The 19,288-nt window shown below is 45.1% G+C and overlaps 1 protein-coding gene across 1 annotated transcript in view; it reads left to right on the top strand.

The window, feature by feature from the left end:
* Positions 1-19,288, top strand: part of LOC149351288 (MAM and LDL-receptor class A domain-containing protein 2-like) — a 74,612-nt gene that overhangs the window by 32,869 nt on the left and 22,455 nt on the right. The window contains exons 15-27 of the mRNA XM_089575604.1: positions 1,610-1,738; positions 2,394-2,514; positions 3,407-3,553; positions 4,826-5,115; positions 7,759-7,861; positions 7,965-8,084; positions 11,220-11,479; positions 12,724-12,952; positions 13,811-13,957; positions 14,830-15,078; positions 16,373-16,555; positions 17,425-17,563; positions 18,798-18,918. Of these exons, the coding sequence (XP_089431730.1) occupies positions 1,610-1,738; positions 2,394-2,514; positions 3,407-3,553; positions 4,826-5,115; positions 7,759-7,861; positions 7,965-8,084; positions 11,220-11,479; positions 12,724-12,952; positions 13,811-13,957; positions 14,830-15,078; positions 16,373-16,555; positions 17,425-17,563; positions 18,798-18,918 (2,238 nt within the window). The remainder of the gene's footprint in view (positions 1-1,609; positions 1,739-2,393; positions 2,515-3,406; positions 3,554-4,825; positions 5,116-7,758; positions 7,862-7,964; positions 8,085-11,219; positions 11,480-12,723; positions 12,953-13,810; positions 13,958-14,829; positions 15,079-16,372; positions 16,556-17,424; positions 17,564-18,797; positions 18,919-19,288) is intronic.

Below are 19,288 nucleotides of genomic sequence, written 5' to 3'. Positions count from 1 at the left end.
TTCTCTCCGAGCGGTTCTGCTCGATGAAGAGCCAACAGCGGTGTTCTTCAAGCCGCGCACACCATGACAAGTTCTGATCGATTTTCGCACCCGCCGCGATGGCTCAGTGATTACGGCAATCGGGTACTGAGCCTGACGACGTGACATTGAATCCCGGCTGCGGCGGCCCTATTCCAATGGGGGGAAATGCAAAAGACGCCCGTCTGTTGTGCGATTTAAAGGACCCAAGGGTTCGATACTATTCCGGAGCCCTCCACTACGGAGGCTCTTTCTCTCTTCCTTCTTTCACTTCCTCCTTAATCCCTTATCTCACGGTTTTATAAGAACAAAAAGTAACTGCGCAAAAGGACGGGACAAGAGAAAGAGAACCACACGGGACAAACGCAGACAAACACTCTCCTTAATCCCTTATCTCACGGCTCGGTTTAGGTGTGCACTGAGAGTGAGTAACTGTTTCTTACCTTTCCTCATAACCAATTATTACTACTACTAATATTATCAATATTTTTTCAGCTTCAAGAAGTGAATGCCGTCAAAATCAGGCAATTTTATTCGCTGAAGGAAAACGCCAAAAGCAATCTCTCATGCACTTCTTCTGGTTCAAATTTCTATTTCCGTTATGAGCGCTCCCTTAGTTGCAAATAAAGGACTGTCAGCTGTTAAATTAATCACAGCTTTGTCATCTGCGCTTAGTCATTGTTACCATACAAAAATTCTACCTACCGGATTTCTCTGCGGCACTCCTAGCGTGGTTAAACACATGGCTAGATCAGCTTATTTGCATTAACGCGATGGCGCCTCAGACCGATCGCGCATAGCTTGATTTATAGGTGCTGTACGCGTGCTAGTTCCCCGGTGTACGCGCGTCATACGCTTGACATTCAAGTCACGCGTTTGAAATTCAATTCTTTCAAGACTGCCGCAGTCTAAACACTTTAGAAGAAATCGCAAAAAAAAACGAGCGCGTTATGAAAAAAAATCTGTGCGAATTAACTGGGAAATTTTTTTTACGGAATGAAAAACTGTTTAAGGATCAATCGTCAAAGTGGCTAAGATTGGGAAGGGACATGCTATTTCCGAAACGTAGTCCGTGTGAACGGTGAAAGGTCAAGTGAGAAATCACAGAGAGCTTTCATCTGGGAAATATGGAATTGGATTTCATCGACGATTTCCCAGCAATTTTAGCTTGATCTTTTTTTTTTGCTTCTATAAAAAAAATACCTAAAAGCGTTTTACTCTTACAAGTACGTATTATTTGTGTGTTTATTCTACAGATTTAAACACAAAGAAACAAAATTAATTGTGGTGGTTCTAAGTAAACGTGAATGTCCTTCTAATTTTGCAATAATAATGGTATTTTAGTGTATTCATCGTTTGTAAAAAATCTTTTCATGCACACAACAAAACTTTCTACCGATACCGTCGTAGCGGTAAAGTTGAGCAACAAAGCTCACAAATATTTGTTCGTTAACATTTTACTTGAAATTGTCGAAAGCCTTAGAAACCAAATTAAACAAGTCCCCTTAATTAGAATCAATCACCATGTATTTTCCAATGCAACCTCTATTTCACGCCTAAATATTCTCTACGTGCACTTTTTTTTCTGCAGTTCAGGGTCATAACAGTAGAACAAACCACGCCGGGCGCAGCTAGGAAAAGCGAAGAAATATGGTTCCATCAAGGGGGAAATGTCACTGCCTGGCAACTTGGCCGAGTGAAGATCCCACGACGACACAGGGTTTGTGCATTTCAGTCCTTCCATTACGAATGAACTTATCGCAGTTTTCGGTGTCCTAGACAAGAATCCAAATAAATGAGAGATTTCGAAGTGGTTTGTAAAACGCGAAGGAGCTGGCAGCGCTTTACTGCAAAGCTCGAAGACTCTGGAGAGCAGGGCATTCGAGAAGGTCTTCTCAAGCTAGTTGACTTGGCTTTTGTGTGCGCTACATATATTCATTATAATGACTGCTCAACAAATTTCGTTCTCTTCAGTGGATTCCATGATTTCAGCGTTGGAATTCAGAGACTTTATTGCAGCGCTGCAAGGTACAAACAATAATTTAAAAGAACGGCGCTGCAATGTTAATCATTGCGCAAGCTACTTACACTGAAGAAACAGTTTACACGAAGCATAAATAAAAAAAACACACACACCAGCTACAAGTACGCAACAGACACCTGTTCTTCTTTCCCTCTTGTACGGCACCTCGGTTTTTTTCTTATATGCGCCGTTATATATCGAGGACAACAACAATAACTATGCATGCCTATGCGGAAGCTAGAAGAGCAGCGTGAGAAACTGCGACAAACGCGCGCGCATGCGACGTGGCACTGACCTGCACTTCGTTGTGAATGCAATAAGCACTAACCATTTCACTCTCCGGCGCCTCTAGGTGGTGTTCGAAGCCGCTGTGCTGCAAAGTCGTGACGGCTACATAGCCTTGGATGACATAAGTATCTACATCAACGACGACTGCTGGACTATCCCAGCAGACGCCGCAAGCGGAAAAGCAGGTGAGGTCGGCGTTGGTATAAATTTTTCTCACCCGTATGCTTTGCGTTCTGCGGGAACAAAGCAATGTTAGGAGAGTTTTACTAGAAATGTACGTGTTACAGAACGGACAGCCTAGCTGTCAAAGACTGGTCACTGAGCGCAACGAGTTTACATAGCCCATATTCTAGCGAACAGCGCTGCGATAAACTGTCACCCCGTAAGTTTTAAGTTGTGCTCGCAGACAAAAATCCATCACTACAAATTAAAACATAACTCACTGAGCGCTCTCGGGACCCATTATGATGCAGGCATTTTAATTTCTTGTTTCTATAGACTCATATCTCGGCCATTTTGCTTTGGTTTTTCGTTTTGCTCCCTTCTCTTTTTCTTGGCGTGGTGGTGCACTACTGAATAGCCGCTTTCATACAACCCCTCCCTGTCATTCCATTCCGATTGACCGTCCACAGAACAACTACACTGCGTTAATCTCATTCAGTTGATCGCATGACAGAACTTACACGCACGCGATGTCAGCCTGAAGTGGAGCGAGAATGTTCACAGAGCGTTAATGCGTTGCCATACCTTTGGAGTTCCCTCTTAGTGTGAAATCTGTTTGTGTCATCCATTTTCACGCGTGACGTTGCTACGGCACGCCAGTATTTAGTTGCATTGCTAAGGCGGAGACTTGGACAAGTTGGTACATCATATATAAGTAAAACAGCGCTAGACACGGGACGAAGAAAGAACGAAGAAAGGACGAAGAAGCGCCTTGTGCTGTGTTGTTCTTTCTTCGTCCCGTGTCTAGCGCTGTTTTACTTATTTATAGTTGCTTTGCAAACGACGCATTCATGGAGCGCATTTAACGTGCTACAAAACGGCCTCCGCGCGCGGCCTTATTTCTTGTACGTGCAGCCTACGTTTTGCTCGAGTGTTCGTGGAATACGCCCAAGAGATGCTTTTGGAGTCGTCCCGAAGAAATCGCCGGAACCTGGAAACTTGGAAGCCGTTTTTCACCCAGATCTGCACTAGCGCCAGCGACCTCGCCAGACGGGAAGCCGAGTAAGTGTTGGCGTCCACCGTGAAATGAACTTAATTGGTGCTGAAACTTGAAACTGGATAAAAGTGGCGCTGGGAATCACTCAGTACACTGATGTCGCTGTCATTTCCCAGCACCGGAGCTGATTAATCACTTGCAATATGCAGGATGAGCTAACCTAACCTAACCTTAAAGGTTGCAGTTAGAAAGTGGCAGAATGGCTTACTGAGAAACAATCAAAGGTGCAATTTTGCTATGTGAGCCTTAATGCCATAACGTTTTCGGCGCTCGGCAGAAAGCGCACTCAGTCCGAAGTTTTCGTGGATCGGATCGCGTGCTTGAACATCCTCAGTACTGGCTGGTCATATAACGCACCAAAGTTTGCAGCCGCAGTGGCTATCACCGCGCAAGCTCCTCCTCTACGGTTTCGCTGTGCTTCTTTCAGCGCAGGAAAAAAAAATAAAACGTTCAGAACAATGCGCACTTCTCAGAATGCGTCATTCGTGATTTGTTGCAACGCTGGACTACATTTTAATTGCAACTTTTCGCTTATTTATGATTTTTGAAAGTTCAGGCTCTTGACTAAGCAGTCAGATTGCTATGAAGTAGAGCGTATCTTTTTTTTTTTTTAAGCGGTGTTTATTGCCTCTAGGCATAAAAGGGATGGTTATAAAAATAGGAAGAAATTAATGCTCCTTAAAGTCTAGAAGGTGCCGAAGATGGGGTCCCTGTTTGAGAGCAGCGCAGGACGCTGCACTGTACAATGAGAAACCGATTGCTTCCAGGTATCGAATTCTCTGTGGCCTCAGTGCTGGGAAAGTAGGATAGGTCTTGTTCCACATCACTGTCAAGAGTACTGTACAAGTGTGGAAGCTATGACAACGTGTCCCAGCTTCTTGTAAACCCTCTATACACGTGACGTAGGGGACCCTATATATGTTCGCATCACTGGCTCAGAAAGCGCTGGTATCCATACTAGCCCACGTTTTCCGAGCAAGTGGATGAGCGCGAGAGATAAGGACAGGGCATGCATTTTCTTGCCGGTTCCTCGACGAGCATTTCTTTCTCTTGTTTTCTCTTGTCCATGAAGCTAACTACGCCGTTCCGCCGAGTGACACGTTTTATTTTAAAGACAAAACAGCTTTCCAAAAAGCAAACAACCAACAAGAGGGAACAAATTACTGAACGCACAACGAAGCCACATCCGTCCGAAGTAAAGTTTCTTGCCCGCAGAAATAATGGGAGAGTATGGCCTCCTCTCGCTCTTCACACCATGCTTCCCTTTTCCGACGCAGACAACTTCATCTACCTGAGCTGTGAGAAGCTGCACCAGGGAAGCAGCGTGGTGGCGGCTTCTCTCAACTCGCCCATCGTCGAACAGCAGCAGACGGCCGTTTGCGTGCGCTTTGCCTTCCACATGTTTGGTCCCGCTAGGCGACAGCTAGTCTTTGCACTGGGCACTCGTCAGAACTTCGCGTCGAAGAACAGCAAGACGACCGCGCTCTTCCAAGCGCACGGAGGCACCGTGGCCGACCGGTGGCACCACTTGGCCCGTACCGTCCGCTTCACGTCGGCGGCGACCACGGTGAGCCATCCGTTTCGTCGGCTCCAATAGTTTGCCCACTTCTTCCTTCGTTTGTTCATTTAGTCGCAAAGCTAAAATATAGCCAGAAAATCTCACGACACTTCGCAGAAGCTTTCTCTGACACGGGATAATACATCCTGGCAGGCATATCGACAAATACAGTTACCCGAGTTACTCGGCTAATCTCGGGTTAGTTCGCAGGAGCGTCGCGCAAGCTACGACCAATGGGAGGAAGCTCGAGTTAGTTCTGAGGAGCGTCGCGCCAGCTGTAGCCTATAAGAGGCAGGTGACAGGTGGAAGTTAAATTAATGACTTGTCGCGACAGGTTGCTCGGGAAGAGCAGCATGAGTCGCACAGTACCTACCGCTGGCTGTGATAGAAACAGCCACATGCCAGTGCAGTGGCATATCGCTTAACCGCAGCGCCATTGCGCTGGTAGTGGCATCAGGACTCGCCGCCGTCTATGAATGTCAAGTAGGGAATGACCAGTTCTGCGTATATGGGCATTAACCCACTAAATCTATGGCGTCATACCCTTAAGCACGAGCTTAAGTGTCCCCTCCAATTGAAGAATGACCTCAAGCTTTCGCACGTCTACTCGGTTTAACTACGTTAAAACGCTACCACATTTTTTTTCTCGGTCGTTAAAAAAAGCATTCATTAATTTTCCTGACGCTCTCAAGCCAGCTGTCCCAGTCGAAAAATGTAGTGATCGCGCGAAACCTCGCCTTTTTTACAAATGGTCGTTGTTGGGATTATGCGCTTCATGATGCCACAGTGAAACGGAGCCTTTTCTATTAGTAGGCGCGTTACCTCTTAGAGTTTAACAAGTGTAACTTCAATAGTGGCCGGTAGCGAGTAGCACAACTTGCGCAACATTGGGTGCTGTGGCACTGGCTCCCCGCCGTTCATACTTCGCGGAACTCCTTCCTATTCATACACAAACAGAATGAGAGAGTGCACTAACTCTGCACCGATAGCTGACGGTAATTTTTAATGCGCGATCCATTTTACGGCTCGTAACCCACCAATTTGTGTTCGCAAGAAACCGCCATGCTGTGAAACAATTGCCGCATCAATCACGCCATGACAAATTAGCGTATATCAACATGTAGCAAAAAGTATCATCAATGCTTTCTAATCGCATCAGTTTTGTGAGTACACGCTAAACATTTCGGGACTTGAGGCCCGCCCTGTTTTCCGTACGCTTGATCGGGTGTGTGGCTCCCTGTCTGGTCTGAGCTGTACACAACAGCAACAATACATATACTCCTAAGGGCGCTGAAGATGACGCCACCATCGCTGTTTGACCCGGTGGCAGAGGAAAAACGCTGCTACACGGAGAGCCCGAGTAGCCTCACGGCATAGATGACACCAAGTGATGCAGCATCACCGACTGTTCAAACCGTACTTGCATTGTATTTGACCATCGATATGTCGCTAATGACTGCAACTTTTTTTCGCTGAGAGCTGTAATAAAATAAAACCGAAGTGTTTCGAGTGTACAAAGAAGACATTTATTCCAACGAAACTCGGCTGCATCTTTGTGCTCTTTGTAGTACAGCGGAGAGGTTTTCTGCGCGCAAGCTATCCAAATAATATCCCTCTGCAAGTAATGTATTATTATGCTTTCCTGAGAGCGGAGAGTTAGTGACCATTAAGCAGTTAATTATCTCGGGCTGTAACCTGCACTGGAGGTCACATAAAAAGCGCGAGAGTTAGATTTATGCAATCTTTCCACGAAACCTGTCTCATTAGCAGCGGCCTCGGTCGCTGTTAATTTGGCATGGTTTGAAAACAAAAAAACCTACAACTCCTCTAACATTTTTCGAGCAGCAAGGAACTGGTATCTTGGATAGTTGAGCACACAATGCTGTTTCACGGCACACTCGAAGCACACTGCAACAATTTCGTCCATGAACCTGTGTTTTAGCAGTGCATCGAAACATTTTCTTGCAAATGTTCCAAAGGTGATTACAGAGGCGATGTTTACAGGCCCTCACATAAATTGCTGTAGAAATGTCATTGCTCTTTTTTGCCGAGTGATTGCAGCTATAAAACTCTTTCTCTACAAGACACGACACAGAATGCGTGCAGTTCCGAACTGAAGCCCAAATCCAAAACTTCAAGTACTATCGATTGCGGAAATGGAATGTTATGCACGTGGACGACCGCACATTTTCAGATGCGAAATACGTGATTACATTTAGTAGCACAAAAATAGAGCCAGTCTCTTTAGTTTCGTTTTATGTTGAAATATTAAAATATATCGAAAGGTAGGCATCTGAAAACGAGCATATTCATGTGGCTACAGAAGAAATTACGAAAATATGTGAAAGGCACTTCCACTTACTCTTCTGTGGTATAGCTGTAGCTTAAAAAGGTTTGTCAGCCAATTTTCTTTCACTATAGGCTCATTAATTTCAACGATTTATGAATGTCTAGCCTTATACATACTTAATCAGGGTAGTGAACGCTCGACTTCTCACTGGCCGTTGCTATAAAAGCATCTCGCAAAGCTTTTTTTTTTTGCAAGCACGTTACAATCTAGCCTCGCAGGGCATAGCTCAGCCAGCGCTTTCTTTGCGGGGCATTCGCAGTCTCTCACCTTAAAGGCTGGTTTCGTCTGTCTCACACTTGCAGCTTGAGTTTTCCGCGTCCAGCGACAAGTGCGAACGAGGTGACATCGCTCTGAGCGACATACACGTGACACCCGGCCCGTGCACTGCAGACACCACCGTTCAAGGTTCGTGGAAGCATCCTGCACCATATAGCGCACTTACTTTGGAGGGGCCAGTGGAGTGAGCCTGCCGCACATGTTCGGTTTACCACTCTTGCGCCGCGAGCAGGTCTGAGCGACTTTGAGCATGATATGGGCTTCTGGTACAACAATGGCTGGGACCACGTTTTGACCGGAATGAGCGGCGACATGGCAAGCGCTACCCTTCGTTCCGGACCGGCAGACTCGGGTAAGCGAGTTATTTGCGTTGTTTTGCGCTTTGGGGTAGGATGGGTTAGGTAGGGTTTTATGGCACATAAGCAGCGCCAAGCAATACTCACGACTTGTTCGCAAATGTTCCTCTCTGAAGCTGCCGTTCTTAAAGACAGAAAGTAGCGATGTGTGCGCTCTGCATTTACCCATTTTAACGTGGCAGCGTTAGAGCAGACGTTCGGAGGAAATGCCTTACTCGTTGTCACACTAATTCAGGATTGGTCGAGAGTATCGTGACTTCACAGGCTGAGCTGTGGAATGAAATTGGTTAAAACTAGAGTTAAATTATGACTGTGAGGCCGTGTCATGACTAAAATGTCGTTATGAGATGTAAAGTTGAAAAGTAAACTAATTACCCTGGAAATAAAATTGGGGTAATTAGTTGCGAATCGAACCCAAGTTCCTTGGGTTGCGAATCATGCACGCTACTCCCATGCCACTGAGGCACGTTCTTTCGACTTGGTTAAAGGGGACCTTGTGTGTATTGTGGAGTCTAGTGTGCTTACTGATGCATGCTAATGAGTGTGAGTAATTATAGATACTAATTAAGGAAGAAAGTGGCAAATAATCATTAACTCTGTCGCGGCATACCTTTGAAGGGCAGGTTAAGTGTCTCCCTAATTTTTGTTGCTATATAATTGCGTGTGGCCGCTTCGCTTCTAAAGCTCATAATCCGCCTCTTCGTGCGAGCGCATACATGTGTGTTTCGTGGTTGGATGCAGCTTCCCATCCGGGCTGATAAGCAGGAGAGCGTTTGCTTAGCATTTAACTTTTTCTCTTCCATAATTTTCTTTTTTAAGAATACATCTTCTCACGCAGTCTTGATTTAGTTTTGCGCACTATTATGAATCTACATTGTTGCGTTTACACTGTTTTTCCTTTTGCTTAACTCGGGCGGGAAGTCGTGATGAAAGCATGAATATAGATGGTTTGTCGACTCCCTCCCACCGCCCTTTATCGATTATCACGCTGTACCGAACAAGGAAAACACCTATATACAATTTTGGTAACACGGTAAAAATATTACAGCCCACACATGTATCAGTAACTATCCGAAAATTGATTGTTTTTCGTTTTTTTACCTTATACTGGTCTCTGCATTTCCATTTTGTGCCCTCCATTGTCTACTCGGAAATACCCAGTCTTTTATAAAACGTGTTTGCCAGTGTAATGCATGGTTATTGATTTTATTTCTAGTAATTGCTGCACTATTCGCCACAGCGTGACCCTCAATCGGCCGCTTTTCATGCAGCGTGAAAGGCATGCAGCACAATGTGTAGTATAATTTACTCGTTTGATTGTTTGATTGATTGATTGATTGATTGATTGATTGATTGATTGATTGATTGATTGATTGATTGATTGATTGATTGATTTATTGATTGATTGATTGATTGATTGATTGTAACATCTTTAGTGTACAATTGTACACTGCAGAGTGTAGGAGCAAAACAAAGGCAAAAAGCCCAAAATTAAGTAAAAATGCAAATTATAGAACACAAGATGTACAAAATCGTTTGAAAGCTAGTTTAAAAGAAGAGAGAAATGCACAGAAGGTAGGGTGCACAAAACTAATAGAGCACAGAATAATATCCAAGTCAATCTTGCATATCATACTGCTTATACATCGTTATATGCTATGCTATGCCTTACAATACAGTACTATACTATACTATGCTTTCTTTGATTCTGGTGACTGTTGGTTTTCCTTCATTAGTATAGACTATACTATGCTATGTATGCTATTTCACATTATTTCACAAGAAAATGCAAAATATGAGTCTTATTATATGCTCGGCCGTAAGTATGCACCTTGTAGAGAATTTAGTGGTCCGTACATTAATTTAATGCTTATCTTTTTAATTTTTTGTGTGTGATCTGCCTGATTTATGGCTTAATGCATGTATTGAGTGGCGCTTCTTCAGCATAGAATTCTGGCCACGTTGCTCAGGTTTTAAGTTTTTAGCCTTACCTATTTCCATGTTTCGTTTTATATTTCCATGTTTCCTCGAGTTCTTGCGAACTTTAAAAGCAGTTATCGACGTCCAACCTAAACTTAAAGGATGGGTTCTGCACCTCATCTTCATAGACGAAAGAAATGCACCGTATTTTTCAGGTTATAGTCCACGGGTTATGCATGTTTAAAAGTTGAAATTTCGCGTGATGCGAACTATCTATTGATGCGGACAATACATGATATCATTTTTCAAGATCTTTTGTCATTGCCGAAGAAGCCTAGCATCGCTGTCAAAGTAAAAAAAAAAAAACTGGTCCGACGGCGCCTGCGACATTTTGTCGCGCTAAATCACAAAGCGAAATCAGTTCCGATATGCAATCAGCTTCAATATGCAAGCAAGTGCTGCTGACGGGGATTACAGTGGCAGTTTTTCAGTGCTTGGATTAACTTTGTGAGCACATGCTCAAAGCCGCAATGGATATTACAGGGGTATCATAGTCCTTGAACGGTTGCGATGGCTCCGAAAAGATGAAGGGCCTTCCCGGCAACACTCAAGTTCAGTTTAGTAGCCCAGCGTTCGCAAGCTGTGAAGTCGAATAGAACAGCGGCGAAAGAGTATTTGACGTTGATAAAAAAGTGCACGGATGTGGGCTGCTTCCCTGAAACACCTGAAGGAAATCTGGGCTCCTTTCCTGAAATATCGGCGAACAATAACAAAAAATCATTTTCAGCCGATATTCGTCCCCGCGGACTTACACATCGAATGCTGAATATAAGCTAAAACTTTTCAATTTAAGCCAAAATTTACCCCTGCGGACTATACACCGGGTGCGAACTATTGTCCGGAAAATGCGGTACTTCCGAAGCAGCTTTTTAATCTGTTTTTTTTTTTTTCATTTATTCCTTTCGTGTTGTCAGATCCCTTGTTTATCTGACATTCATAGACAGTTGTGACATTGTTACTTGTGAAAATGACCTTTGACCATCACATGATATCAATAAAGAACAAAATCACCCTGAGTTACCCACTCGCGCTGTCGTAACTACTATGCGAGTTTGTCAGCAGCCTTGAAATCAATTCTTCTGATAACTATTTCAAAGATGGCATTATTGTTGGTAGCTCTGCTCACGAGTCGTGGTCGGCCCCGCATGCAGCCGGTTTCCTGCAGTTGACGTCCAGGGGCTCACCGAAGACGGCCTCCCTGAGAAGCTTTGAGTGGCACGTTCCTCACCAACCTCGTACCATCGAGCTATGGTACTACGGAAATGCCACGGGAAGTTGGAGCCTTGGCGTACATCTTGCCGACAAGAAAGGTTCGCCTCTCGTTCGTGTCTGGACCCTGCCGAGCGCCCCAGAGGTGAAGACGTGGTCGCTGGCTCGAGTTGAGATTCCCGTTCAAAGCGAGGACTTCACGGTAAGGGCGCTTTGGTAGGCCGAAATGCAGAGTGGCACGCAGTAACCGAGGAAGAGATGCCTTCTATTTCCGGAAAATTTCGCGTCCAGAAAGGAGGGAGCAGGGATCACTCTTCACACTGAACCCATAGCCTCCTTTATGCATGCCCTCATAACGGCTTCAGGCACAGAGAATTGTATCCTCTGCAGCGATGTCATCACTTGCACAAGCTTCCCCAAACCAGCATACCAAGGAACTTAATTTTGCTAGTTTGTTGCTGATTTCAGGCATCTTAACTAGCCCAAAAATACAAGAACAAGAGAGTAAGGGCACGAAACACGTCTGCGCTGTCCATACTAGTTTGCCCTTGTCTTTTTGCGATAGTTAAGATGCTTGTATACCAGCCACACCTGTGCAGCTCAAAAGCTAGCGGTAGGGAGAATAGGCACTCGTTTCTTGCCCCCAATGGGTTCAACTTAATGCGCCTTCACGCCCTCGTGCTTTCTACACTGCCATCTGTTCACGGTCTATCTGCGTCTGCGCAAGCTGGCCTCCGCCCAGTTCTCTCTTGGCGTGCTCTTACTGGCGGCGACCTTGAAAGGTGGAGTGGAACTCTGAGTTCACAAAATCATAAAAAGCACAGCCCAGCTAACAGCTACCCAGCTGCCAGTGAAAGAGGGTTCGTCGCGTACGCGCCATGCGTTGCACATCCTCTAAAAGCCGCTTCCTGCATCGACGCCGCGGCACAGTGGCACAGTGTGCTGCTTCACATACGGGCCTCTTCTTTCAAATTTTGTGCAGATAATTACTCTTTTTTTCTCTGCTTCCTCGCAGGCCTTTTGTTTTGTACATATATTTACTTGGTTCAGATTTACGTGAGATGATAGAAAAAGAGGCAAAGGCCTTCGCCGCGCAATCATATTGAGTGACAAGGGATGGCAACATGGGGAAAATTACGTACGCGAAAGGGAAAAAAAATACTGAATTAATAAAAAGAATTCGGGCACGCGTGATTGCTGCGATTCACATTTCCATTCATCTACACGCTTTGCAAGAATTAATAAGACAAGACTAGGGCACTGACATGGCAAACTGGCGTAAAACTGCACAATCGCAGGAGTGATGCCTTTTGAACCTCTTCTGCACAATTGTAATGTAAGCTACACAGACGCATCGTGCTTGAATCTATTGACACACGAGAAAATACTGAGAAAACTTGTTTGTATCTTTGCTTGAAACGGCTTCATAATGTCATCCCTTTACAGGTGGTGATAGAGGGAACGGTTAGGCCGCGTCCTGGCACAAACGCATTGGTGGCTGTTGACAACGTGATGCTTGACCTCACCCCTCCCGTCCACGTGGCAAACTGCGACTTCCAGCGAGATCTCTGCGGATACGTGGGTAGCTTCGACTCTGATTTCCGGTGGCTCGTTGGCAGCGGTCGTGTATTCAGAAGCCAGCCAGGTGCACCCAGCTACGAGGCGATCTCTTCCGGTGAGGAAGACGCCGACTGGTGTAATGTTGCCATCGGCTTCTTTTTTCTTTACTTGAGGACATGTTCGGTGCTTTCGTCAGTGTATCAAAGTACCACTGCCCGCAAATGACACTTATTCAAATTCACAAAAGGATTATTGGTCAAAACAAAGAAGCTTTTAACGGCAAATCGGTTTGAGGAACTTCCTACCTGCGTTCTTTTACACAAGACTCACACGCCGTAAGATTTGAAAAAGGGACAAACGAAAACAAATGAATCTAGAAAAATTAAACAATATGAATGTTGTTAGGTGTCACGTTAAGTAGCTAAAAAAAGTTTATGAATACTGCCTACTGAATTAATTAGGCGACACACTGATTATGCTGCTTTTCCATATTTGGCCTACCTGCTCACATGTTCATTAGAAAGTTGAGTGTTGTGCGAAACGTGTAGTTCAAGTTTTTACATAGACGCACATAGCATAGCTTCTTTTTTTCTTTTGCGAAAAAGAGAAGGCAATTTTGCAAAGATATCCGATATGTAAACAATTCCCCTAGACAGTATATCGCGGTTACGGAGCTCTTGACAACAACCTGCCGAAACAAGGGCTCTCTGCGTCCTTCCTGGTGCTTGCGACAGGGGTTCATGCAGGTTTCTGTTCAAACGCAAGCTCCAGCAACGGGTCGCACCCCACACGCAGACGTAAACCATTCTCCAAAATAGAGAACACGATTTCTTTGTCATGGACATCGTGTACCATTAAAAATTTTCAACACCAACTGCAATCTTGCCGCGCTTCTGCTGGTGTTATGTTCACCTCCTGTCTCACATTTGAAAGTTCTCATCGGTTTAAATTCGCTGCGATTTCGCTCTTTCAGGCGCAGGTCATTCCGGGCGTTTCGCCTACGTCGACCCGACGGTACCCACGACCCCTTCATCTAAACTGACCGCCACGATCCGCAGCGCCTTCTTCAACAGCAGCGGCAACGAGAATGTGACCGTGCAATACTTCAGAAATGGTACAGGTGAGCACGATGCATGCAAATGTGTCTTCAGTTTGTATTTCAGCTGCCGGCACTCGAATTTAGTTCTGTTAGTTTTCTTCTGTTTTCTTCTGCCACACCTGAGAAATTTTTATTACTGCATTTGTTTTCCGATTTCACCTTCACAGTATTTGCACGAAAACCACGCGCTCCGAGGGCATACGATCATTGTCCATTGCACCTAAGGCGGTTCTATATAACCTCCTTTGTTGCACCAAGTAGATGCGAGGAAATCCAGGTGTCAACAGCACTGCCGTGTACTAACCCTTGCCTTGTACTATCATGAATGAAGGTTTACGAGGTGCGAATTAGGGGTAAGAATTATTTCTGCGTCGCTCGCGCGGCAGTCAGCAGCTATTCATTCCAGCGGATCGAACACGCATGCTCTGTCATGCTTCCTTGCGTTTCATTGATCTACTTTGCTTGACCGCGAAGAAATAAATATTTTTATTAGAGCCCGCACCTTGCAAATTTTGTTTCTGTCATTTACCTGCATTTATGTGTTGTGTTATATGTATCAATCCATCCAACTGTAATGCCAAATTGGTGGTGTGGGTAAATGATAAAAGAAAAAAAGAAATACATTGCATCTCTTTCTGGCTGGACTGTTCTCATCGCAAGACGAACAACCTCCATTTCGCGTGAATACTTAGCAAAGCAGATAAAGAAAACAGCTATTTCGCTACGCGCGCTCAATTTCTGGAAGCTATGTTGAGATCAGGATGAAACAACACGGCTGGCTTAGATTTCGACGAACCTTCCCTATTGTTTCCTGAATGCGGTACGCTGATCCACCAGTGCTGAAGGCCATGGGGCCGTTCTACTTTCAAATGCGCCCATGGTCTCTCTCGCAGCCTTCACGTCATTCCAAGTATACCAGCTAGTCGGGTTCGGTGGCGGCAAAAAGACCTCTCGGATGCTGCTGGCCGATCTGGCTTCGGGCGACCAGTGGCAGGACGTCGTGCTGCCGCTTCACCCGGCCGGCGAATGCCAGCTAGAGTTCACGCTCACAGGAAGCCCCAAAGAGAAGAAAGGGCTGGCAGCCATCGCTAGCATCAGCGTGATATCCGCTGGGAAAGGTCAGTTACACCACCGCTATGAACGTACTTGCTTGTGAATATGATTGCATGCAGGGCGCCCCATTGATTTGTACGGTGCACCAGCTTCAGCTTCGAATAAATGATAAATTTTGGAAAAAAGGAACAACACTGTATTTTTAATATGATAGGTTTGATCGGATTTCAAAGGACAAATGTCCGAGGTATTTTTTCATGGCGGTGGGTGGGGGGGGGGGGGGGGGGGGGGGGTTGATGCGTGCTTCAGCGTTTCATCTCAAAGCCAGATGAAGCCGGGACCGCATTTCTGCATGCGCCAATCGGGTCCCCTGAGTACACGGCACGGTAAATAGATGTAATGAATAATTTAATTGAATGCACAGTCCGTATTTGTTGCACCGCCGCGAGGCGATGTCTCTCAAATGAATGAATAAAAAATATTTTCTGTGCAGGATTTTTGTTAGAACTGACGTGTTGTCTAGCTGAAATAAAACACGTTTACGAAAACATTACATTATGGCCTCGCTCCACCTTTCAGATGACCAGGGAGCAACAGAAGAACCAGCTTTGGGTAAGTTAAGTCCATTGCAACAAATTAATTGCTTTGAAGCGTCTTGAACAATCAAACACGTCCTCAGAGTTTGTTAAGATCGACGCCGTCTTAGTTGAATATTCTCAAGCGCGCGCTTAGAAAATGCCTGCCCTTCTCTAGTCATGAAATATGGCTCTCACCACTGAAAAGAGAAGACATATCATGAGAACATAACATGTCGTGGCGTATTCATGCTTGTTGGTTTGCACAGTATCTAGAAAAAAAGAGTGGCGGTTTTTCTTGTCCAAGAGAATTTCATTGCGAATATCAGTTGTACCTGCGAAGTGTAGCGGAACCTCCCAAGTGATAGCCTCTTCTCGACAGGCTGTGCACTATAAAAAGAAAAATTCAATGTAAGCATGCGTGCGCGGCCAGTGTGCAATTTTAGCCGTTTCATGTACGTTTTACTAGCCTGTACGAGACAAAAATGCTACAAAGAATCCTGCTTAGCTCAGTTATTAGACCGTGGTCTGGTACAGGTCTCGGATTCGACTCCTAAATCAAGACGAATTTTTAGCTGTGACGATTTGAGAAAGCTCTTTAGCTAACTTTTGCTAGCACGTGAAGCTGCACGCACGTGTTTGACACTGTAATTACTTTCTAGTTTTTAATCTATTTCACCTCTCGAAACCCCTTAAACATGCTGATTAAATATGTTTTTAGTAGCCTCAAGAGCAGGCTTTCTATCTCTCCCTTCGTCATGGCTTTGCATTCTTTTTCTGTTGTTTTTATTTTTGTGACCACTGCAAGCCACTCACTTTTCTTTGCCCACCTCTGTTTTTCCAGACCTCAGTTGTGACTTTGACCAAGGCAGCTACTGCCTCTGGAAGTCGGAAACAGCCGCGGACGGACAGCCGCTGTGGGCGCTGAACGATCCAGCTATAGGACGGCCCCCCTACCCGTTGTACGACCGCTCGACGAGGAACCAGAGCGGTAATAATCTCACGCTGGATAAAGCGCTCTGCTAAGCGCGACTAAACGCATACAGAGAATACTCGCCATAATAAAGAAACACTTCAGTTTGAGCTCACGTACGTGAGTGGGAAAAAACTAAAGGCGCAAAGTGCTCGTGCTGGTTACTGTCGGGCTACCGTGCTAAACGGTGGGGATCACTGGTCGTAAGAGAAGTGGGAAGAACTGGTACTGCCTAGCGCAGGCTGCCAGAGGGTACATGCCACCGGGAAGCAGTTCTCATAAGAAAATGGAAGAAAGGTCGTACTAAAAGAGAATAAAAAAGCAACCGCTAAATAACGAGCTCTTTAGATGAGTCAAAATCATCATGCATGCTATTTCAGAAAACATCTCCGAGTATAATCGACAGCATTCTACGCTGGGGCTTTTTGTCTGAGCAAAAAGAGTCGGTAATCTTGATCATTTCTGTGTCATTTCACTATCTTCAAGGAGACCAACCTGTGCTCTCGAAACGATGGCCTTAGCAATTGGATTACAGCGGCCGTTAAAAGGAACAGCGGTTCAGTTTGTAATGTTTTGGAAGGTCTGGTTTGCTTTACAAAATCTGTTACATGCACTCACTCAAAGCCTCGAGGCCAAAATGGTGTTTTTTTTTTTATCTACACCTACATGGCAGTGCAAAGCATGCTTTCATTGACGTAATTTAGTTTAAACGCGAATTTTTCACATATGACGCCTAAAACCGTTTCTTAGTTAAACAGCCAGATAAAGCAGTCCTCCTTCTCGACTACAAGAAAGTTGGCTGTAAAACTGTTAGATGAGTGTACACCGTAGCCATCCGATTAGCAGATGAACTTAATGTAAAAGATGGAAATCTTTTCGTCGTTCAGGTCATTTCATCTTTTCCCGGAACAATGGTTCCGTGGCCTCTGTGGCCCGCATCAAAAGCATCCCGCTGTCGCGTGGATGGACTCCGAGCAGCCACTGCTTCTCTTTCTGGTATTTCATGTTCACCGATGGCAACAGCAGGTGAGTTTTTCTTCTTCATGCAAACAGCTCTATCTATTCTACGGGAACCCTTGAGAACTTGACATAAAAAAATGTGAGCGGTACTTGTTTTTGATGAAGTATTACTGCTAGTATGAGAACTCTGCTGCTACTGTTGTGCTGATATTGAATTTTCACACTGTTGACGTTCCGGTATTGCTGAAGCTGGCGACATTATGATACTAGGCTATATGCTACTAAGTTCTGCACTAAAATTATATGGCCTTGAAATCGCTGCGTCGTGGTGCATTCTATTGTACCGCTGCTGCGATGGCACTTCATTGTCCGGTTGCGAATATAATCCGGCTCTCCCAACTGAACGCATAGAGATGTTCACGCGGAGGAGAAACTCGTCTTTCGGCTCTGAGGATGGCGCGTGGCGTCACCAAATGTCACGTTTTTCTTGTGTGTGGCGACGATGTGAAGGCTGAGTCGGGAGAAGCATTACGCGCAAACAACACGAGCTGCTGCAGAAACAGCGAATCATGCCGGCTGCTGAGGCATGACTGCCATTTTAGGGTCCGCGGAGAGGTATAAAGTGCTTCGCCTGTCTATGCGGTTCCTACTACGCCACGAAAATACTCTCCGAGGGATCCACCGTACGAACGCCGATTTAGAAGTACGAACCCACGGCTGTGATCTCAGTTCCCCTCTTAATTGGATGCAGAACTGCACAAGGCGTTTGGGGCGAATTTATTAACACTTATTTCTCGGTTAATGAATTGTCGTGTATTTAATGAACGGGGCATGTGACCTGGGCAGGCACATCAGCCTGCGCGTCATTTCTTTGTGCTGTCATTTCTTTCAAATTAATACATTTTCTTCCGTTAACACAAAGTGAAAAGTTTAAAATTGGGTTGAAGGAACAAGGTGCACTCACGTATGACCAGAACTGAAGGGACCTTGTTACGGGAAACACTGTTGTTTCTAACCCTACCACGGTGACAATCTCACTGCTTAGCTTTCTTCTTGTATATATTATCGACGGTTAGCATACGAGACACAAACATGCAAAAGATTTTGGTTCGCTCTAAAAGCTTGCGTTTTTAGAGGCATGGTGACCCGGCTGAAATGAAAAAAAAAATGTCTGTTTGCTTTAAAACCTGAGCCATTAAATCCTTTTTCTTTCCATTTTTTTACGCTCTTCGTCAATCGGCTAATCAGTCTGTGTCTCTTTGATAACGCCGGTACGTTCTGTATGAAAATCTTCTTTCAGCCTAAGCGTGATTCTGACGCCCTCGAAATCCCACTCTTGGTCCGAGCCCGGAGCTCGAATGGCCGCATGGGCGCCGGCTGTGGTGCGCTTCAACGAAACGACAGTTGCGAAGAAAGCTCAGGTCAGTGAGCAAACGAGGAAAAAAGAAAGAGTACCGTCGCATGCGCACGGGCGACTGTATGTCTAATGCTTTGGAATCAACCAGGCACGTCAAAATAGGTGGCGATGGTGTATAGCAGCGTGTACTGGGTTCTATATGCTTTATGGCGAGTTGCAGTACACATCGATGTGTCATATTTTACACGAACGTTCATTACGTGCACATACGGAAACAAATTTGACGTTCAACCTCAGTGAGAAAAGTAATGTATTCAGCGTTACCATCTTTGTGGTGATTGGGCCGCCCAAAATAAATAACGCAGAGGGACATTGTGCTTTTCAACAGAATGATCTCGAAGTCTGCCGTTAGACTTGCTTGTAAGCTGAATCGG

Source organism: Amblyomma mixtum, chromosome 3, assembly GCF_055824585.1.
Source record: "Amblyomma mixtum isolate Tamu chromosome 3, ASM5582458v1, whole genome shotgun sequence".
Classification (NCBI taxonomy): Eukaryota; Metazoa; Arthropoda; class Arachnida; order Ixodida; family Ixodidae; genus Amblyomma; species Amblyomma mixtum.
This window is presented reverse-complemented; position numbering and strand designations above follow the sequence as displayed.